Source organism: Balaenoptera musculus, chromosome 17 (genome assembly GCF_009873245.2).
Source record: "Balaenoptera musculus isolate JJ_BM4_2016_0621 chromosome 17, mBalMus1.pri.v3, whole genome shotgun sequence".
Lineage (NCBI taxonomy): Eukaryota > Metazoa > Chordata > Mammalia > Artiodactyla > Balaenopteridae > Balaenoptera > Balaenoptera musculus.
The window spans coordinates 4,290,782-4,312,628 of record NC_045801.1 but is presented as its reverse complement, the minus strand read 5'-3'; the positions used below and the strand labels follow the sequence as shown (position 1 = coordinate 4,312,628).

The 21,847-nt window shown below is 55.4% G+C and overlaps 1 protein-coding gene across 1 annotated transcript in view; it reads right to left on the bottom strand.

Moving 5' to 3' along the window:
* The window catches only part of COL22A1 (collagen type XXII alpha 1 chain), a 242,723-nt gene that overhangs the window by 207,522 nt on the left and 13,354 nt on the right, over positions 1-21,847 (bottom strand). The window contains exon 3 of the mRNA XM_036831041.1: positions 1,382-1,456. Within this exon, the coding sequence (XP_036686936.1) occupies positions 1,382-1,456 (75 nt within the window). The remainder of the gene's footprint in view (positions 1-1,381; positions 1,457-21,847) is intronic.

Below are 21,847 nucleotides of genomic sequence, written 5' to 3'. Positions count from 1 at the left end.
AGGAAGTTACCCCGGGGCAGAACCGGCAGGCCCAGCCAGGCTCAAGGGATGGAGAATAGATTATCCAGAGCCAGAGCTCCGCTGGGTATTACCGAGGCAATCAGTGGGGACATCTGTGTTCCCAGCAGTTTTGCCCTTTGGACGGTGACTCAGCTATAAATATTTTCACCTCAAGGTAGCTGCATTAATGCAGTGAGTAGGATGGAAGTCGTCTTGCTCTCAGGAGTTGGACAAAGACATCCTGATAGAGAGAGCACCTCACTGAGCACTGAATACAGCCCAGGCGCTCCCCAAGAAGTGCTAGCTTATCTGGGAGACGCTTGATCGAGGAGAAGGGACAGCAGGGAGGGAGGCACGGCAGCTGATGAGGAGAGCGGCACCAAGCCGGCTGCCCCCGCGGGGACCTGCTGGGAAGTGCGTCAAGGAGCCGGGTGTTTCTTTACCGACGCTCACTGATTGAGGGCTGGGTCACTCCCGAGGAGTGTTAACCCCCTGGCACATTTCACCTGCCATGCACACAGGGAGCATAGCCTTCTGCTGTTCTAGAAACATCCCTCAGGCGCCAGGGTGCAGATGCTGGCGTGTTCGCATGGGCAGGCAAGCCTGGGCAGGGTCCCTGGGGAAGGGCAGGGCACTGCAGCACCTATAAGACACGGGGTTCTGATGGCCCGGGGCTCACTGCCTTGGATGGGAGACGGACTGCACTGCTTAGACATGGACCCGAGATGCTCTGGGGTGGAGAGACGGGGCTCCTGACCCGGCCGGCGTTGGTGAGGAGAGCAGGGCGGGTGTCCTGGAGGGGGAGGAAAGCTTCCCTGAGATCCTGCACTTGGAGTGTTCAGCTGGACGCCTGGCCACAGGGAGTAGTCAGCGGATGCTCATCGCCATCAGGGCGAGGAGGAAGCCGGCTCAGCCACCCCCCACGCACCCCAGCTACCCCGTCGTGGTCGTGTACAGAGACAGCCTCTGCGGAGTTCATTTCTGCTGCTGGCTCCGCAGTCGTGTGTCTCTGTGTTCCCTCATCCGTTGATTCACTCATGTATTTAGGACTCTGATTCACTCCCAAATGCATTTATTTATTCACCCTTTGCCCGGCTGCCAATCACTCACTCACCATGTCGCTCACTCCACTGCATTCTCTACCGACCCTACAGCATCACCACCTGCTCCCAGAGGGAACACGTGCACCGTCTTCCCTGTTGGACGGTTCGTTGACGGGAGCTGCGACCTGCACAGTTCAGACCATCCTATTAGGACTGTGGTGAAGGACAGGAATGAGGACAGCACCAGCAAGGCTACCCTTGAATCAAGGAGGGTCATGGTCAAGTCCAGCAAAACGCGCAGCAAAGCAAGCCGTGCAGGGTGGCTGTTACTCTCTTACCTGTGATTTCCTTGCTTTCGCCATCGGTGTGCTTAAAGCGATCTCCTTCTACACGAACGCTGGGGCAGAGCACGTCTGAGAAAAGCAAGAGGAAACAGAGACTGATGAGCAAACGCAGCCCACGGTTCCTCCATGGCACGTGACGTCATCGGGACCCCGCGCCAACCCCCCCGCATGCAGGACGTCCAGCATGGGGCAGATGCAGAGGCAGCGCCACACTGACGGAGTGTTTCATTTACTCCCAAATGTACTTGTTAAGCATCGGCTCTGCCAATACTGTGCTCATACAGGGATGAGATAAGAACAGGCATGGTCCCCACCCACAAGGAGCTCACAGTCGTCCATCAGAGGGAGTCAGACACGGAAATCCACATGATCAATGGGGTCATAAGTGACAGAAACGGGTCTGGGTTGCTAGGGCACTCAGGACACAGATCCAACACCTAGCCCAGCCTGGGGAGGTCGGGGAAGCTTTCCTGGAAAGGTGATGTTTGAGGTTTCCCTTAAAGGAACAGTAAGACTCAGCCAGATGGACAAAAGACCAAAAGGCGATACAGGCAGAGGGAACTTCATTCATAAAGGCAGGAACTTATAGATGAAAATCCCAAGCCAGCGGGGGTGTCAATGAAACAGGAAACGTGCTGGGGGCCCACCTGCAAGGTATCTGTTATGCCGCCCCAGGGAGCTTTAGGTGCAATTCCAGAAGCAGGCATAATCCCAGAAGGAGCAAGACTGCTCAGTTACACAAAGGCACTGGAGTCAGTCACACAGTGAAAAATACTTCATTATACGATATTACATAAATGTCTTATTATATGATATTACATAAATGTCTTACTATATGATATTACATAAAAGTCTTATCTGAATGTCTTCATGATTTCTCACTTAAAAAAAAAAGTTGGAAGGAAAAGGGATTCTTTAAATTGCCCTAAAATTCCCAGAAAGAAACTTACAGTTTCTTTCAAAGGGTAAAGGGGAGGGGAGGGATAAATTAGGAGTTTGGGATTAGCAGATACAAACTACTATATATAAAATAGATAAACAACAAGGACCTACTGTATAGCACAGGGAACTATATTCAATATCTTATAATAACCTATCACGGAAAAGAATCTGAAAAAGAATATGTGTGGGGGCTCCCCTGGTGGCGCAGTGGCTGAGAATCTGCCTGCCAATGCAGGGGACACGGGCTCGGGCCCTGGTCTGGGAGGATCCCACATGCTGTGGAGCAACTAAGCCCGTGCGCCACAACTACTGAGCCTGCGCGTCTGGAGCCTGTGCTGTGCAACAAGAGAGGCCGCGATAGTGAGAGGCCCGCGCACCGCGATGAAGAGTGGCCCCCGCTCGCCGCAACTAGAGAAAGCCCTCTCACAGAAACGAAGACCCAACACAGCCATAAATAAATAAATAATTTAATTAAATAATTAAACTTAAAAAAAGAATATGTGTCTGTGTGTGCGTGTGTGTGTGTGTGTAACTTAATCACTTTGCTGTACACCTGAAACTAACACAACATTGTAAGTCAATTATACTCCAATTTTGAAGAATCCCAGAAAGAGCACCAACTGCCAGCGTTAAGGTTCCAGGCCCAAGTGTTGGCTCCACTGCAAGTCTCCTCATCTCTCTGTCGGTGTCAGTATGTGTGACATGGGACACCTTACAAAATACACACTTGTTGCAGGGCTGCTTGGAGGACGGAGCAAGATCAAGCCGTAACAGGACTTCAATGCGGCACCGGAGGCAACTTAGTACAAATACTGCCCTGCCCTTGAAGCAGTCTGGTTACTATATACATTACTATAATAATCACACGTTATTAGGCAGTTCTGTCATCCCATCAATTCCATGTGCAATAATCTCTTTTCATACGTTTTCACAAATGTTTCACTGCGGGACCAGTTTGAGGCCCCTTTTCCAATCAGCAGTGAGGGGAAAGAATGAGATCCTCCCTGATTTGGGAGGAGGTATTTTTAGTGTTTATCCCAAAGGCACCAGAGGTCTGACAAGCCCCAAGGAAGGAGTTATTTTGGAAACAGCACGGAGCTGTCTGTCTAGAACCAGATATGCAAGAGGATGCCATTGGCGCGCAGTGCTTAGACGGTGCCGCCCAGGACAGCGGCAGCTGCGGGTGACGGCCAATTGCTTTACGGTTGGCAGGCCGCCAGAGGGGCTGGCTGGGACCGTGCGTCATTTAAAATGAGTTGACTCAGAAGGTTGTAGCCTTGATTATGAGCAAACCTCTGGAGGCTGACGGCTGGAGCTCAGGGCAGGCAAAGCTACTGAGCCTTGTCTCTGCAAATACCCCAAGGGGACGCCCTGATTCCCAAACCGGGATGGTGAAAGATAGTCCGAAAGCCATGACCACAGAAAAGATTGAAACGTTTCAAAGACGTTAGCGCTTGCCCAAACTGCTTCAAGAAATCAGTCCCCAAACCACCTGCCAATCCCCTTTTGGGGCCATCACTAAGCCTCATACACTCCAAAGCCTCAAGGGGGAATTTATAGCTGACTTAGTAAGTCAGGACAAATGGCTCCCAAAATACCCCCTGCAGCCAGGCTCCCCAGGGAAGAGGGGGCCCCAGAGGTTCACCTCTTGGCAGGAAGGGAGAGTTAGCATCTAAAGTCCCTCTCAGCCCGTAACTACATCCCTTTGGCCAAGATACGCCCACATCTTGGATAATGATCTATTTATTTCCACGTTAACTCATTTATTCGAACTGAAATACTTACAGAGCTCCAGACACATTCCAGGCACTGAGCTAGTTCCAGGGACACGTAAGTGGGATAATAGATAAGACACCGCCCCTATCTTCAGGGCGCTCGTGGGCTGTGACGAGGACTGGGGACAGGTAAGCTCAAGGAAGCGTCAACGCTGCCATGGCGTCCTGTGTCCCCCTGCTTCACGGGCTCCTCCTCCTCAACCCTTGCTTCCACTCGCCCTAGCCTGGGTAAGGAGCCCTCGGCAGGGCCCCGTGTCCTAGAGCTGATGGCACCATGCTGAAGGCACTGACTGGTATGGCTGTCTCCCCGGTGAGTCTGGACACCCGGCTGAGTCTCAGTCCAGCTGTAGGTCCACTGCCTTCACGGCTCCAGGCACAGAACAGGCCTCGAGTCTGTGCTGAACAGAACGACCAGTGACGCCTGAGCCAAGAAGTAAAGGCTGAGTCGCGGCCTGGACGCCTCTCGGGCGTGGGCTGCATCATGATGTTGACAATCCGGTGAGAAGATCGCACAGGCTCCAGGGCTCCTGCCACTGAGGTGTCGCACACACTGTCAGCTGCCACCCGAATACCCGTTCCCCACTCCTTCCTTGCTGAAAGAGCGTCACTTTTATGCAGAATGGCAGCATTTTCAGCCTATGGAGAAAAGCTGTGGCTGGTCGGTCTAAGCCAATTATGGTGATTCTGTTCCCCACCTTTCCAGCCGCCCTTCCAGCGAGGGATGGACCTGTGACCCAGTTCTGGCCAAGGACATAAATACCAGAAGCGTGCTTGGTTGAGGAGGGGTGGTGTCTTAAAAAGCTTTTGCTTTTCCCAATGTAAGGGGACAGATAGGTAGAAGGGATTGACAGGTGTACTTTCCCTTCTTCCTCCTTCAAACGTGGGACATAACATCTGCAGGACTGTCTAGAATTGAGGAGAGAGGAACTCCAGCTACCCCCAAGCCTAGGTGAAAAGTGTAAGAAAAAGAAACTCATTTTCCCGGTAAAGAAGCTACTGACAAACTGGATTACCTTCACTTAACCAATCAATACAGATTTATAGGTAATCATTCAGGATCAACATAAAAAGTAGTTCTGGAATTAAGGATAAGGGTAAGTTCTCAGGAATCAAAACGTGTGTTTAATTAGCTCTTGGTTAGTTGGTTGATTTTCCTTCTTGAAAGTGTGAAAACACAGAACAGACATGGCTGATTACAAAGCCCCTGTTCCCCTGGAGTTCATTTACTGTCACCCACTGCCATTCGTACTCCCTCAGCTTTCAGGAAGGCAGAACATTCTAGACTTCTGGAGAGCAACAAGATCTCTTTCCACAGTATGAGATCTTTTTCACCAGAAGCCTTCAACAGAGGCCAAGTCTTGGTTGATCAGGGCTGCTGCTCCCAGGGGACACACCATGAATTCACTGCAGTTCCCGGGAAAAACGCTTCAAGCTGCCCTCAGTCTACCAAATGGCAAAAGGGGAGAGTGTGTCTGAGCATCAGGGCAGGAGGGTTTGCACAAGGTGGTCTCTGCCGTCCTTCTGCTTCGTGCTGAACACCCATGGTTCTGTCTAGAGAAGATGTGCCATGCTGCCCCCTGGCTCCCTGTCCCCTGGCTCTCAGCCAAGAGTTTCTCCAGTTGGGAAAAAAAGGGTGCTGGCAATTACTGAGTGCCTACTGTGTGCCATTCACCCACCTGGAAATTTTACCCACAACAACCATCTGAGGAGGTAGACTTTGTTTCTGTTACACGGATGTTAAGAACTGAGGCTAAGAGAGGTTAAGAAACTCACCAGATAGGAGGAGTATCTGGGTTTGAATGAAGGTCTACCTGTGTCTAGAATGTCGGAGGGGAGACGGTTCCCCGGCCTAGCTGAGCAGCACCAGGAGAAGCAAGGAGCAGAGCGCCGCGGGAGGAAGCAATCACGGCCCATCCATCACCGCCCGGCAGTCGCTGCTGAGTGCAGCTCACCACAGATGGGATGATGACATTCCAAGTGGGCAGGGGAAGAGGCAGAGGAGGAGAGAGATGAATCAGACCCCCGGCAGACTCACGGCACAGTTCCTCAGCGGCTCCGAGGCCAGCCAGGAAATCGTCCACACACCCCCACTGTGGAGAGCCCGGCCCCAAGGCCCCAGGGTCGATACGAGTAATTAGAATCGTAAGGGCTTCCAAGACTGCGTGCCCGCACGTCCAGGCACTGTGCTGGGTGCATGACGTGGACAGTTTCTGCTCTGCCGGGGGATGGAGTTATCCCCGTGGTCAGGAGACAGGTGTAGAGGGCTTGCTCTGCACAGACCTTGTGCTAGGCATGTCGAATCCATCAGCACGTCGACTGAGCTCCCCCTACAGCTTTACGGGACAGGTGCTGCCGTTTGCAGATGTGGAAGGAAAGGCCCACGGAAGTCAGCGAGACGTCCAAGGCCACAGCGCTAGCAAATGGCCAAGTCACCATGCTGGCCCCAGCCTCTGGCTCTGGACCACTACAGCATGCAGCCTCTCCAAGGTCACCTGCCCAAGGCCACCCAGCACAAAGGCGCCCAAGTCTGTCTCCAAAGCCTGCAGGGACAGCCAGCCAGCATGCTACTTCCTGAGGCAGCCCTTCTGCCTCGGGACACCCCTGACACGTACAAGGGGCTTCTGCACCCAGAGGTTTCACGTGCTCTCCGAGTTCTGCCCATCGGGTCCATCTGCTTGTGCCCACTTACACCTGGCTCTGGGCAGGGCACTGGGGAACCTGGGGTGGGCAGACGGCAAGACCCTGCCCTTGAGTGTGTCCTCTGCTGGCACCAAATCCAGAACAGGTCCCGTGTCTCTCACAAAAGCCGCTTAGATGTTTCAAGACAGTCAGCGTCCTCCTCTCTCCAATCTTCTCCAGCTGAGCAACCCTGGCTCCCTGGCAGCTCCCTCACCCGGAGGAGGAAGAGCGGAAAGAATAAGATCCCAACGGGGGCAGTTAAGAATCTAAGCGCACACGCGCTGTAGACTCACAGCTCCCGAGGGCACGGCCAAGGCATGTTCCCGCTGACAGATGCCAGCGTTCAGCATCCTGACACACGTCCGTGTAGTTGTCATGCCCATTTTTCAGATGAGGAAACTGAGTCTAAGAGAACTTAGATGACCTGCGCAAAGCACACCCCTAGTTAGTGGTGGAAACAGAATTCAAACTCAGTATGACTCCAGCACTCTCGTACTCGCTACGACAAACTGACGTACATACACAGGGGTCTGGAAGAACATATATGACACTTAAACTAACTGTGGTTACCTCTGGGGGGCAGAACTTGAAGTGGTTTTTATTTCCTTTTTCCCTTTCTGCATTTTCAAATTTGTTTTAAAGGTCTGAACATGATTCACTAGTACAGTGTTTGTAGGTTATCAGTGTCATTCTTTTTTTTTAATAGTAGGCCTGAGCCTTGCCCTGGGGCCCTCACTGCTGAGGCAGCAGGAGGCTCTAGGGGAGGGGGCAGCGGGATGGCCAGGGACAGGCAGGCAGCCATGAGGGCTGTTTCCAGAGGTGAACTGGAGCCCCGGAGGACAGCTGGTGCAGACATCCCCGGGAGGTCTGGGGGATGGCAGGGGCCTTGTGGGGCTCAATATGCGCTTCTGGACCCAAGAGCTGCCGGTCAGGGGGACAGGCCCCCATTTTCAAGGGAGCCACCGTGGAGACAGACAGACAGACAGCAGGACAGATGAGCGAGAGAGCTCTGTGCCACGGCCAGCAAATACCTGCAGATGCTGGGAGGGTTCACTGGTGGGGGCTGAGGACACAGGGACACCCTAACCAGCAACGAGCACGTTCTTTGGAGTCACTAAAATCCTGGCGCATGTCATGAGCTCCCTGCAGCTCTCAGCAAGGGCAGGCCGGGGCCTCTCTCCACCCATTTGCGAAATGGTGAGGAAGAAAAGGGAAGTGCTGGACCTGCCCTGTGCACCACCTACCAGCTACTTTAGACAGTTATGTGCTCTGATTTCACAGCAACCCTGCAATATGGGCATGCTGATGCATGGGGAAGCCAAAGCTCAGAGACGTTAAGTAATTTATCCAACATCACACAGCCAGTAAGTGGCAGAGGCAGGAATCAAGCCAGGTAGTGAGGCTTGGACATCGAGCGCTGGACCACTATTCTACACACACATCTGAGCCTTAGAAAGCACCCTGGGTATGAGTATAATAACAACCAGCCAGTCATCGGATAGCTCCACTGCCTTGAGGTCACACACAGGGTCTCATCCAATGCTCTCACAGGGCAGATATTAGCATCCGTTCTTTACAGGTGAACAAGGAGCTTTCCCCATTTTTAAAAAAAAACACACAAAAAACCAACAAAAAACAAAAAAAAACACCTAAAGATTGTTATTAGCTGCATCCCAGGGCCATGGTGTGGACCGTGTGAGGAGCAAAGAGGACAACCCAGGGTCCAGGTTCCACCTCCACCTCCTATTCTAGAACTTTCTGGAGATTCCCGGCCTGCATTTCCCTTCTAGGTCAAAGTGAATTGGTCCTCAGAGGCCCCAGATCCCCTCGCTCATTGATGCCCACCTCCCAGGTCCCTTAGGCTGGAGGGAGCGTGTGGTCAGGGTGCCCAGTCTATGGGGGAATGAAGGCTAAGTGTTTTAGAGGCAGCCTGGTGGTAAGAGACAAAGTACTGCTAGAAAGAAACCCCCACCCCCGGCCTGCTGACAGCAGGATCACCAGGTCCGGGAGACCAGGGCCACCCATCCTCTGTCTCAGGAAGAGCACGTACAGCGAGAGAACGGTGAGGAGAGGCTACCAGGCGCCCTCCCGCCCGAGCACACGCCTGCCTGCTGGGGTACAGTGAAGCGGGGACGGGGCCAGAGGGGGAAGTGCTCCCCAAGGCTGGGGAGGGGCAAGGTCTGGAGCCTGCAGACACCCACCACCCACGTCAGTTTCTCCTCCGGTGTCTGTTTCCAGACCCAGAAACAGGCGTAAAAGTTTGTGGGATTTTTCCCCATCCAAGGTCATCCTGAAGACTAAATGGACCAGTGGATGAGGAGTTCACGGCCTGATGCCTGGCACCCAATACGAGCTTGTTCGTTCCTTCACTCATTCAGCCAACACGTATTTGCACAGCGCCCGACCCATACGTCCTGCCATAAGGAGCAAACGTGTAAACACGCAGACGAGGGGGCCCTGCCCTGTTGGAGGGACGAGCCAGACAGAGGAGAGGGCAGAGAGGAAACTCAGAGACAGACACAGGGAAGCGAGCCAGCTGCCACGAGTGATCAGTGCCGCTGGGGACACGTCGGTGACGTGGGGGCCAGGATGCACGTGGGGTGCGCCGGCCTGGGAAGACCTCCTGGCTGGGTGAGCTCCGGGCTGAGAGCTAAGAAGGGCGTGAGCAGCCACGGGACGAGCAAAGGGAAGAAGGTCCCAGCGAGGGCAGAGCCCTGAGGAGGAAGGGGCTCTCGGGCGCAGAGGTGGGAGGGGGACCGAGCCCTGCAGCACAGCCCAGGGCGTGGAGACAGGAGAGGAGGGTCAGGGGAAGCCTCCTAACCCTAGGCGGCGTCTGTAATTCAGGGCAGGAAAGAGATGGCGCTGCCCAGATACAAGGGGGCCGTGATCCAGGCCAGGGGCAGTGAGACTCCTGCGAAGAGGGCGTGGTTTCGACTGTCCCGGGCTACTTGGACCTCTTTCCCTCCTGGGGACTGTCCCGTGGGCAGAGCACCAGTAGGTGTCACCAGAGACTGCGAGGACCTCCTGCAGGACTGGCAAGAGGAGCCTGGGGCAGTGGGACGGCAGGAGGTAGGCAGAGCCCGCGGCCAGCCTGAACAGGTGCCAGGGCCCAGCTCAGCCTAGCAGTGACCTGTAGCGCCTGGTGTCTGAGAAGCACCTAAATGCAAACCTCCTTCCCTTCGCGCCACGTCCGACGAGTGCCTGCCACGCACCTGGCGCTGAGCCGAGCCAGGGCACACGCTAAGGGGCCCGCGGAGCTCAGGGAGCTGCCGTCCAGCAGACAAGATGGAAACTGGTCAAGTAAGGCCCTGATGTCTCCAAGAACTCTGTGATTATAACCCCTGAAAGGTACTGAGGCCAGTGGGGGGATGAAAACAGTGGGATCAAAGGGTGTCTCCACTGAGATTTGAGGAATGAGTCAGAGGCGAGTAGGTGAGAGCGGGAGGAGGGTGACCCATCGGGGGTGCAGGCCCGGGCCCGAGGGTCGGGGAGCATGGACACCATGGCCAGAATGGCAGACAGGGAGACGAGGTGGAGCAGGGGGCGGGGCCGGGAGGGGCGGGGGGTGATGGGTCCTGGCAGGAGGTGCCCCTCTGCCTGGGGGCCTGACGCTGGTGGGCAGGGGTGGATGTGGACGGACGGGTGAGGAGGCTGCCGCAGTGGACACTGGCGGCTTCGAGACACGCGGCGGGGGCGAAGCAGGGAGAAGTGCTCAGACCCCGGTCTCTCTGGAAAGCAGAGTGGGCAGGCTGGTGGCCGAATGGGTGAGGAGTGTCCCAGAAAGAAAGAATGTTCTGTCCTGAGCACCTGGAACCCTGCAGGAAGAACCCATTTGGAACCAGAAAACACAAGTCCAGTTTCCGACGCTTCAAGTTTGAGATGTCTCTTAGACACCTAGCAAGCAACCGGATCTGTGAGCCTGGCCTTCAGCCTCCAAAACAAAGCTCCTGGCTTTTGATTTGGGAGTTGCTCCTTTGTAGACAGGCTTTAAAGCGCTGGGAGTGGAAGAGATGGTTCAGAGTTGGAGACAGAGGAGAGAAGAGGTCCCAGGGTAGGTCCCGGCCTCCAGCTTTACATGTTGGGACATGAGAACTGACCAGCAAAGGAGGCTGAGAAGGGGACGCTGGTGGGGCAGGAGGGGCAAAGAGGAGGCCCGGAGGTCCAGAGGAGGGAGCCTTTCAGGTTACAGGATTAAGAGACCGGCCCGCCGAGTAACAGAGTTCATAACCAGGGACCCAGAGCTCAAGCCCAGGCGCGTCTCACTCCAGCATCACCCCGCTTTGCACTACAGCAGCTGCCGTGTGGACGGCCAAGGAGGAAAGGCCTCGTGGGGGTGAACCTGTGCTTTCTGTGCGTGGCACCGTCTTTTCCAACCCTCTGAGGCTTGTCTGCTCCATTCTAGAACTGAATCCGCACTCTCAGTATCTACCCTTCAGGGTCCTGACAGGCACTGGACAACAGAAAGCACACGAAGTGCCAGACTCGGTGCCAAGGCCGCCGTGATCTCACCCACTCACGTCCTCCTCCTCCTGACCACTCACCCCAGGACTCGGGTGCTGAGTGAAGCATCACCCGAACCCAGCCTGCCGTCCTTCCCAGGAACCCGGAGCTCCCGCTGACCAGAGGCGGGAGGGGCCTCCCCAAGGCTTTCTCCCATGGCGCGGGGTCCCGAGGGAGCGGGCTGCTGAGCAGGGAAGAGAAACAAGGCAAAGCAGCGCCCTCCCTCCTCCTACGTGGGTTCGGAGTAGGTGGAGAAATATAAAACCAAGTAAGTGGCAAAATGGGAATTTATCACGTGAACGCACGGAAGGGTTGACGAGACTTCCCTGTGGCCCGTGGAGAGGAGCTGAGGCCTTCTGCCGGGAAGGCGCGGGGAGAAGGGGAGCCCACGGCGGGAAGAGGCCTCAGGAGCCCCGGCTCCGGGGGCAGCGCTGACCTGCGTGTGACCAGGACTGACCACCTCTCCCCTCCGTCTCAGGAAAGCACAGGACTGGCCAAGGGAGCCCCACGTCTCCGCACAGGCACATCCCCGGCCCCTGCGGCGTCTGTGCTTCTCACGGGAGACGGGCAAACAACATGCGGCGCTATTTACTCTGTGTACTTGCGGCCACGTCCTCTCCATCAGCACGTGGCCTGGGTCAGACCGTGCCCGGACTCAGGGTCGTGTCCTCAGAATCAGAGCTCCGGTGACCGAGGCAGGCCACAGGGACAGGAGCCCCCAGAGGCAGCGGGGCCGAGCTCAGCCGTCCTGCGTCAGGCCCCTGGACGCCTGTGGGAGCAGGCGGCAAGGCGGGGACCTCTTCACCGGGCCCCAGGCCACTGGACAGGGCCGGCACTAGCCAGTCCTGAGGCTCCTTTGCTCCTGGCCCCTCTGCCCGAGGGCTGGTGGAGGCGGGCTCCTGGGACGGCCACTGGCTGCGTTCCTGCGGGGACCCGGGGGAGGCTGCTGGGACATCACGGCCAGACGGCAACGCGGGGCAGCGGTGTGGCCTGCACCCCCCCCCCCCCCCCCCCGCTCCCCGGCAAGTCCAGCGGTGAAGGCAGAGCTGTAACCGGAGACGGGGCTGAGGCCTGGGGCAAGGGTGGGGACGTCCAGCGCACACATTCCGGACGGGGCACCGCCCACGCGCTCTCCCATCCCCACCCCGGGCGCCCACAGCACACGGCCGCCTCCTCTGGGGGTCCCCGGCTGTGGATCCCCACCCGAGGACCGGGCTCTGCTTCCCCTGCCGACGCCACGCCTCGAGAGTGAAGCTGCTGTGCTCCCTCCCCTCCCAGCTGGCCTCCGCGGCTGCCCAGCCCACCAGGCCCCGCTCCTCACGAGAGCATCACTGCGCGCCGGGCCCTCCGTTCAACTCCACTCACTTGCCCCTAACTTCCAGCCTCCCTCCCACCCACCCCACGCCGGTCCTCAGACCCCTTTCTTGGGGACGCCCGCCCCACCTGCCCGGGCCCTGGGCTGCGGCTCCAGCTCACGTTCCCTCTCCACCTTGATCCTGGTGGCGGTCATCCGTTCTGGGGCGTAAGGCGGCGTCACCTCAACCTCCGCTCTGCGGCAGGGCTGGGAAGAGGACAAGGCCAGCAAGGGCCCGGGGCCCACGCCTAACGAGCCGCACCCCAGCTGCCCAGCTGGAGGGCCAGGACCTCGAGAGCGAGTCTCCTTAAACCCGGAGCCTCACCGGCCTCATCCGCATCCCACCCTGTTTCTCTGGGTCTCCAGCTCTTTCTCTGGATTTTCTACATTTATGACCTCGAAGCCACTGAAAATACGACGAGCTCAAAACCAGGACACACTTGCTCCCGCCGTCCCACTGCTCCATCAGTGTCCCCGACTCCCTAAGTGCCTCCCCGGCCACATGCCCGGGAAATAGCTCTGAACCTCTTCCCTTCGGCCCACAGCCCTGTGCTCTTTCTCTAAAGGTAGCCCCTTCTGGGAACTTCCCTCCATCCCCACTGCCTGCTCCTGGGCCCCGCCCGTCACCGCTGGTGGCCCCCCTGCAGGACGCCTCCTGGGCCAGACACACCTGAAGCACCCCCGGACTCCCCCAGCTCAGCTGCCGGCCCACCCCCGGCACTGCCTGTTCGGCGGAGACCCCCAGCCCCTCCTGCTCCTCCTCAGGGTGTCCGTCACCCCTGCTGGGACAGCAGCCTGACCTGGGAGGTGAGGCCTCCGCTTCCCACTTCCGCCTCAGACGAGGCTCTCGGGACCTGGGATCTAGCTTCCCCACCACACAGAACTCAGAGGAGTGAACGCCCTGGGGGTGAAATTTCACCAGCAGAGACAGGCAAGAGCCAGCAAATGAATTCTCCACCCCTCCCCGCCCCGTCAACTATTCTGAGGGTGCAGATTCCACAAGGGCCTTTCTGCCAACATCCTCCCTGACTCAGCCCGAGCTCTGGGTCGGGTGCAGCCGCTGGCACCTCAGTAATGCACCAGCCCCTCCCCTCCCGAGCCTCCCTCCTCCCCTTCCCCACACTCCTGCAGCCCTGGATGCAGCGCCCAGGACGAGAATCTCAATTCTGCCCCAGGTCACCCTGGACTCCTCCCACTGCCCCTGCTTTCTCTGTCCCCTCGTTGCATCCGTCCTCCCCCCAACAGCTCCGGTGAATGGAACTCATGAACAGGTAGCACCGTGCTCTGGACAGAAGGGTACATGCCGTGTGTCAACATTCACCAAGCTGGACACTTCAGATATGCCTTTCGGAAGGTTGCCTATGTCTCACTATTAAATGTAAAATGAAACAAAGTCTTCAACGGCTTGGCATTCAACTCAGAATAAAACTCCCAACACCTCCCACAGACACACGACTCCATCCGGGAGCTGGCCTCTGCCCCCAGTCTCATCCTGTCCCTCCCCGACCTGCTCCAGGGCGCAGGCTCCCTGGTTTCTCGGTTCCTTTATGTAACCCCGATCCCGTTCCTTTATAGAAAGTTTCCTCTGCCTGGAATTCTCTTTCTGGGCCTTCTTCCTGGTGTGTCCTCAGAGGGCCCCCAAACCACCAGACCTACAGCAAATTCCCCTCTTTCTTGTTTGTTCTTAGCCTCCCTGGTTATGTCTGACAGGGCACCTACTAAAATTTCCTGCTAGAATTTTCACTTATGTTTCAGTGTTTCTTCTATGGTTTTGTTCTCCCCTGAGATAGACGGTATGTTTATCCCACGAACTCCCAGACGCCCCTGACCCGCAGTCACAGTTTCCAGCTCACAGACAGCATTTCATCAAGATTTCCTGGACCAAAAAAAAAAAAAAAAATGTCCTGGACCCACGAGTAAAGTGCTGTAACAAGGCCACCAAGTGGGTTTTCTCATCCCCGTGTTTCAGACAAGGACACTGAGAGTCAGAGCACCCAGATGCCTCCTCAAGGACAAGTGCCCGGCACCTGCTCTGTACCAGGCGCTGCTGGAAGCACTTTCGTACTTTAACATATTTAATTTTCACGGGAGAAGGTGGGACTGGTGCACCCATTCTACAGATGAGGAAGCCAAGCACAGAGGTAGCAAGTAAAGAGATGAAAATGGCAAACACAGGACTTCAAGCCAAGGTCCATCAGCCTAAACATCCAAGCACTGACCTATGATACAAACTGCTGGGCCTCAGAAGTTGAGATGAAAACAGAGAAAAAAAAAAAAAGAGAGGGAGAGGGAGGGAGGGAGGAAGGGAGGGAAGGAGGAAGAAAATTCTCTATAGCTCAGAATTTTAAAAGATCTGCACGTTCACTACAGGCTTACTGGCTTTTTTTTTTTTAAGCTCAAGGCCCTTCGTGGCCTCCAACCAACAACAGTCTCATGGACATCATGCTGGACACCACTGGCCAGGCCCTGCTCATCCGCCCAGTGACAACGGAAAATGCTGCAGAGGCTGACTGTTTGACACTGGAATCCTCAGTTGCTGAGCCAGGGATCCTAATTAGACGTTTCTGGTCATCCCTCCCTGAAGGTGGGCTACGGCGTCAAGTTCATGCAGAGCAAGGAGGAGGGGGAGAAGCGGACTCCGGGCGTCAATCCAGACCCCAGCCGGCCTGGGCCGCTCTCCCTGTGACCCCAGCACCTCTTCAGCGCTGGTGTCTGGAGCCTGGTCTCAACGGATCAAGGTCACTGCAGTCCATCTTACCTCTAAGTTCCAGTGTGCAAAGAAACAGTACTGAACTGGTTATTTTCACTTTCTAGGCCAAGATTTTTGCATCCGGGACAGGGAGGAGGTGTGAGACCGTGGGAATGGGCACCGGGGCTCGCTGGGCTGGACTCCGAAAGGCAGCTTTGCTTTCTCTGGGCTCTGGCCGAGGCCTCTCTGAAGTGGGGCACGTGGGGACCGGGCCTAGACTTAACTCGGGTCTCAGGATCCACAGACAGTTGCGGACTCTTTGCCACGTGCCCATGGGGGAGAGATGTGTCCTGCCCACATCCACACAGCCGGTGGACAGCAGAGCTGGGTTTACAACCCAGGCCTGCTGTATCTCAGAAAGCATATTCTTTCAACCCCATTTTGTTGCCTCCCTGACAAAAAGGAGACAAAGAGAAAACAGAGGGGGAGGACAGGCCAAGGGACCACACCCACTCAGACCCCATGCTCCTCTTCTAAGCCACTCTGGACTTTCTCGCCCAAGCAGCCCACTTCCACGTCCAGAGGTACAGCGGTTGCCCACCTGCTCTCCCGAGTGGGTCATGCAATCCCCGGGCCCAGGGGCTGTGAGGGGCAACCGCATGTGGGGTTTGTGGACAGAGCTTGACCTCGTATCCTGGGGTGTCCTTGCCCCCATGAGGCCCCCATGAGTCAAGCCCAAGTGAACAGGACGTGTGAAGAGACGGGGGCTGGGTGGACTGGGGCCAGGGTGTGACCCTCCCGGGCCGCCGTGTCCTGGATGCCACTGGAAGGGGAGGTACCACCCGTCTCCCAGGCCCACGTTAGGGGGATGGGACGTGTTTCCCGGGACAGCTTTTACACTTGACGGGTGACTTATAAATACAGACTGCACAGCAGGCAGGCTTCCTTTTGCTCTCCTGCTCCAGGCTCACAGGTCAGCGCCGCCCCCGTGCCGCGTAGGGTTCCGTCAAGGCGAGCAGAGGTCACTGGAGGTGATCAGCCCTGCATCCCGACCTCCTGTAACTGAGGGTTCCACTCCCTCCGCCAGCACAGGTTGCTCTGGCCCGTGGGTGCCTCGTGGGCAGCCCAACCCGAGCACAGGGCAGAATCTGGGGCCCAAGGCAGACGCGGGTGCAGCAGGAAACACCCAGGCCGAGCACGCGCTGAGGGACGCCGGGCCCGCCCTGCAGGGGAGCTGGTGTCCCCACCGGCCTGGCCCCATCAGGGACCCTCCAAGAGCACCAGTTATCACTGTCCCCTCTTTGGTCACTTATCCTTACACCTGATGCAAGGAACAGGAGTCTTTCCTGAAAACAAGCAAACAAAAACGCACTATGTGTCCGTTACTAGATCAAGCAAAATTGGCTACTTCCAGAAAATAAGAGTAGGTATTTCACAAGTGCAGACAGACACTCAAAAGGCACTGATTTTTAATACAGCTGTATTTTTCTAAGCAGCTGCATGTAGCCTGTTCCAGGGTGAGGGGCAGGAGGGAGGGGTTTTTGCTGTGCTGACCGCCCCGTCTAGGTTCACGTGTGTGTGTGTGTGTGTGTGTGTGTGTATGGGGGGGAGGGGGCACATGTGTACACCCATGTGTATGTATGAGTGGGCATGGGTGACTGTGTCTGTGTGCCTGTGTGTGCGTGACTTTGTGTGTGTTTCTGCTTGTGTTTGTATATGGATAAACGCAAAGAAACCAGAGTCTGTGTAATTAAAAGGACAAAGACAGACACATTTTACAGCAGAACAAGTCACGGAGAACACACTGCTTTGACAACTGTTTTCCTTCAGGCTTCCATGAAGCATGAGGCTGTATCAGAAGCATCGCAATTAATCAGCCACACTTCTTGGAAAGCCCCAGACATCGTGTAAGCCCCATGCCCCGCTCGCCCTCTCGCAAGTGTGAATCCAGTTTGGCCAGGACAAGGTTCACTGCAGGATGTGAGAGACACTCAGAAATGCAGAATTTCTCCATGTATTTAACTATATAGATGTATATTTATATACAGACTGTGTATACGTGTGTATACGTTTTGCAAGTGCCAATTTCACTGTGGCCACTATATTTTATCCCTTTATCAACTCAAAATGAAAGCCACTGTGGGAAATGCACAGTCGAACCTCCCTGAGCTGGAATTCCTGGCATGAGGATACCGGTAAACGAGACGGTCACGCCTACGTGGATGCATTCTCTGCCTGGGATGCTACCAGGCACAAAGAGTGCTGTGGCTGGCACCGGCCCCACAGCCGGGCAGTGGCAAAGGGAGGACACACGTTCACAGCTGCCCTTTAAAGTCCTTTCTAGTCCCACTCGGCGCATGAATCCTCGTCCAAGACCTGGGATGGTAGGAGGACTTTCTAGGATACATGGGTCGCCCCTAAAACTGACAAGATGAGAAGGCACCCGTAATGCAATGGCACACGGACAGGGGAGGGGATTACGCAGGACGGTGATGGAGACACAGAAGGGAAGGGGCCTCCAGGAGGGTCCCCACCCACCCCACTCAGCACTCCATGGGACACTCTCTCCAGGGTCACCCTAGGAGTTAGTGACAGCGACTTCAGATTCCCAGCCATCACATCAGAACCCACTATCAGGGGTCAGCAATCTTTTTCTCTAAAGAGCCAGACGGTAGATACTTCAGATCTCGTGGGCCACGTGGTCTCTGTCACAACTACTCAGCTTGCGGTTGTGCCGACAGAGCCACAGACAACGTGTAAAGAAGCTGACGTGAAGTACATCTTCCAAGAAAACTCAGTGTGTAAAACGTTCTGCCTGGTGGGATGTGGCCTGTGGGGAGGGGTTTGGCACCCCGTGCACTAGATCAAGGACAGTCTCGCCTTCCTGGACAGGCCAGTTTCCTTTACAGAACTCATAGCAGATGAACTTCTAGACTCTGCTTGATTCCCTCCTGTGATGGGGAGCTCAGATCCAGTCATGTCATGTCTGGGAACTTTGGTTTTTGACATTTTTTATACAGATTTGCCATAAAAATATTAAGTATGATAATAACAGCACAATAAAAACAGTAAGAACCACAGTAAATTATTCACCAGATTGGTAAATACCACAATTTTACAGATAAGGAGACCAAGGCTCAGACAGGTGCACACTCCAGCCCAGGGACCCCCCAGCTGGCAGACGGCAGAGCTGGGATTCCATCCAGCCCCCGTGCCACAGATGAGAGGTCCTGGCAGTGCTGCGCCTGAATTATGATGGGCACTAACTCTGTGCCAGGCTACAAAGGGAGCCTTTTATGTGCGTGTTCTCTTGGCTCTAGAAAGCAGGCAGTCATATTACTGTCTTCATTTACAGGGAAAACTAAAGCTTAAAAAAGTAATCTGTCAAACAGGGAAACCTGTATTTAACTGGGGCTTTTAGACCTCAGCCCATCCGCTGAACCCTGAGGCTGCATCATCGCAGCTCCCGAGGGACAGAGGGCAGGATATGAACTCAGGCCTTCCCTGAACTCTCATCCTGTAATCCTCTCACATGCCCGAAATTATGCATTCTCAAAGGGGGTAATATTGCCTCCAAGGAGGTAAAACTGGCTTTGAGGGAGCGGGTTAAAAAAAAACCTCAGCGATTTCAACGGTCTGCGGCTCTCCAAAGTTCAACCTTACCCAACAGCATAAACAGATTGACAGTTAGGTGTGGTATTACAATTCCAGAGAAGGAGGCAATTAGAGGAAAAAAACCACTTATACAGCAAGTCCCCTACAGTAAACCTTCAAGTTGCGAACTTCCAAAGATGCAAACGCGCATCTGGTTCCAGCAAGGAGCCAGAACCTGTGCCATCAGCGTCACGTGTGAGTGAAATGGTAGCTTGCCCTCCACCTCCTATCGCTGACGATCCTTCAGCTCTACCATCTCCCACCTCCTCTCCCTCCTCCAGTCAGTAACTCTTCTGGCCTGTTCACCCGATGATGCCAGTCCCTGTATGCCAGCTGCTGTACTGTACTACTGTACTTTTCCAGGTACTGTACTGTAAGATTAACAATGTTTTATCTTTTGTGTTTGTTTGTTTTTATGTATTATTTGTGTGAAAAGTATTATAAACCTATTACAGTACAGTACTGTATAGCCGATTGTGTTAGTTGGGTACCTAGCCCAACTTTGTTGGACTTAACGAACAAACTGGACTTACGAACGCGCTCTCGGAACGGAACCTGTTTGTGTGCAGGAGACTTACTGTATAGGTTCCCTCAAAAGGAGGTCGAGAAATACTGCCTTAAGTGAAGCGTATAAGCTCAGTCACCTTTCTGAAAAGTCATATATACATACACATATACACATACAGATAGAGACAGATGAAAATATAAACATACATACATAAAAATCATACACACCACAAAGGTACATGGTAAGAGCAGACAGTTGTAGAGCGTGTGCTCAGGGCCACCACTGTGCTAAGCATTTTCCATGTCCCAACCCTTAGATCTTCACAACACTCTACAAGGTGGAAATGTCACCATCATCCTCTTTGTACCAATGAACATGCAAGGCAGAAAGAGGTTAGGGAACTGGCCTGAAGCTTCACCCAGGGAGAGGAGGCAGGGCTGGGCCGCTGCAGGCGCTGGGGCTGAACCAGCATGCGCCACGGCCTCCGCCGCCAGCCCACGGGCTGCACTGTGGGAATCACGGTGCACGTGCAAACCTCCTCAGGGGATGCACCTGTCGGGACAAATCCACACGGAGCTCAGTACTAAAAGTGCTGCCGCCATGAGAAACCAGAACCCAGAAGCAGAGAGAGCGACGGGCAGGCTGGGGAGAACTCAGGACACGAGGGTGCCTGCCCCTCACGTGGAGCGGGACACACGGGCTAGAAAGTGTGGACGAGATGAGCCGCGTCCCCTGGACCAGCGGAGGCTGGAGGCAGAAGAGCTGGGGTTTTTACAGGGGGTCACGCAGATGCAGCCGAGGAAGGAGTCAGGCAGGGGCCTCGTCAGGCTTGGGCCTGGCCGGGCAGAGCTGGGAGACTATTTCTTCTTCCTTGATGCATACAAATGAAAAATTAACGATGGGTGGGGTTTAGTTTTCCATCACTTTCAGTAATTTTCTAATAAAATTCCCCAGCACATAATCAGAATTCAGTAACCCGATGACTATTTCCAGGGGGTGACCTCAGTCATGACAAGTTTACCCGGGAGGCGCTCCCAGTGACCTCTGGGCCGAGGGCGGGGCCCCAGCCCTGCTTCCCGAGGCTGGTGTGGCCCCGAGAGCCAGGCCACAGGCATCCGCGTGGCAGCTCCTAACCCACGGCTGAGGCGGCCGCTGATTCTGCCCAGGCTTCAGGCCCACCCAGAGGACGAGCTGGGCGGGTCGCCTCGTGGGAACACGTGCTCCCAGATACATGTGTGTGTGTGAGAGGGTATGTACGATTTATGGGGAGGGTGTATGTGTGGTGTATGTGCATAGGCACGCACGCACGTATGTGTGTGCTGAGTTCACCTCTGAGTCTCCAGGCCACGCAGAGGGACGTGGGGATGGAGACAGGGGTGGGGACAGGAGGACTTGGTCACTGGGGACAAGGCCACCAGCAGGGCTGTCCCCTCTCTGATGACTACAAGACTCAGGTCCTGAGGGAGACGGACCCAAAGAAACTCCCAGGCTGGACACGCCACCCAGACATGCCAACAGCCAGCCCCAGGCTCCCCGTGGGTATTATCTCTGGGCCGTCGAGGGGACAGCCTATTCCAGGGGGTTGAGGTGCGCTCTGTTTCTGGCTGGTTCCTGGCCTCCTCCTGGCATGTGGACTTGGGAGAGTTGAGCTGCAGAGCTAAGCCCTCGACATGTGCCCCCGACAGTGGGGGTGGTAACAACGCTCCCCTCGTGGGCACTGTGACTGCCCCTGCCGCCAGCCTGGCCCCCGGCACCTGCTCCTCCAGCATCAGGACCACGCCTCCTGCAAGCCCTTGGCTTTGGCACTTGCCTCTCCCTGGAACTCTGGGCCCATGGATCTTTTCCTGGATCAACTCAGGCCTTCCTAAACCTCCCACCTGAGACCCTTTGTCACATGGCCCTGCTCTACTCCCTTCAAAGCACCACGCTATGAAATCACCTTCCCGCTTACTTGATTTTTTTTTTTCTCCATCTCCCTTCCTTTCTGGAAAGTATTGCTCTAAAAGCAGGATCGCAGGTGAATCATTCACCATCGTGATCCCCTAGCCTCACAACAATGTCTGGGAGATAAGAGGGGAACAAACAATCTGTGCTGAAGAAAAAGCCAACAGTGCAGTAAAGACCCCTGAGACCTGAACCGCTGTGAGCTGGTGTCCTGCAAGGTCTATCTAGCCTGGTCCCAGTGACACAAATAAGTTGTGTTATTTACTCAAACTGTTTTCTGCTACAAGAAGAAAAAAGCATAGAACAAATTTTCAAGCGAACCTAACGATTCCCTCATCTGAAGGTGCAGTGGTCTGTGACAGCCACGGTCAAAAGCAAGAAAGAGCCTCTCAAGGAATCTCGGCACCCGCCCGCA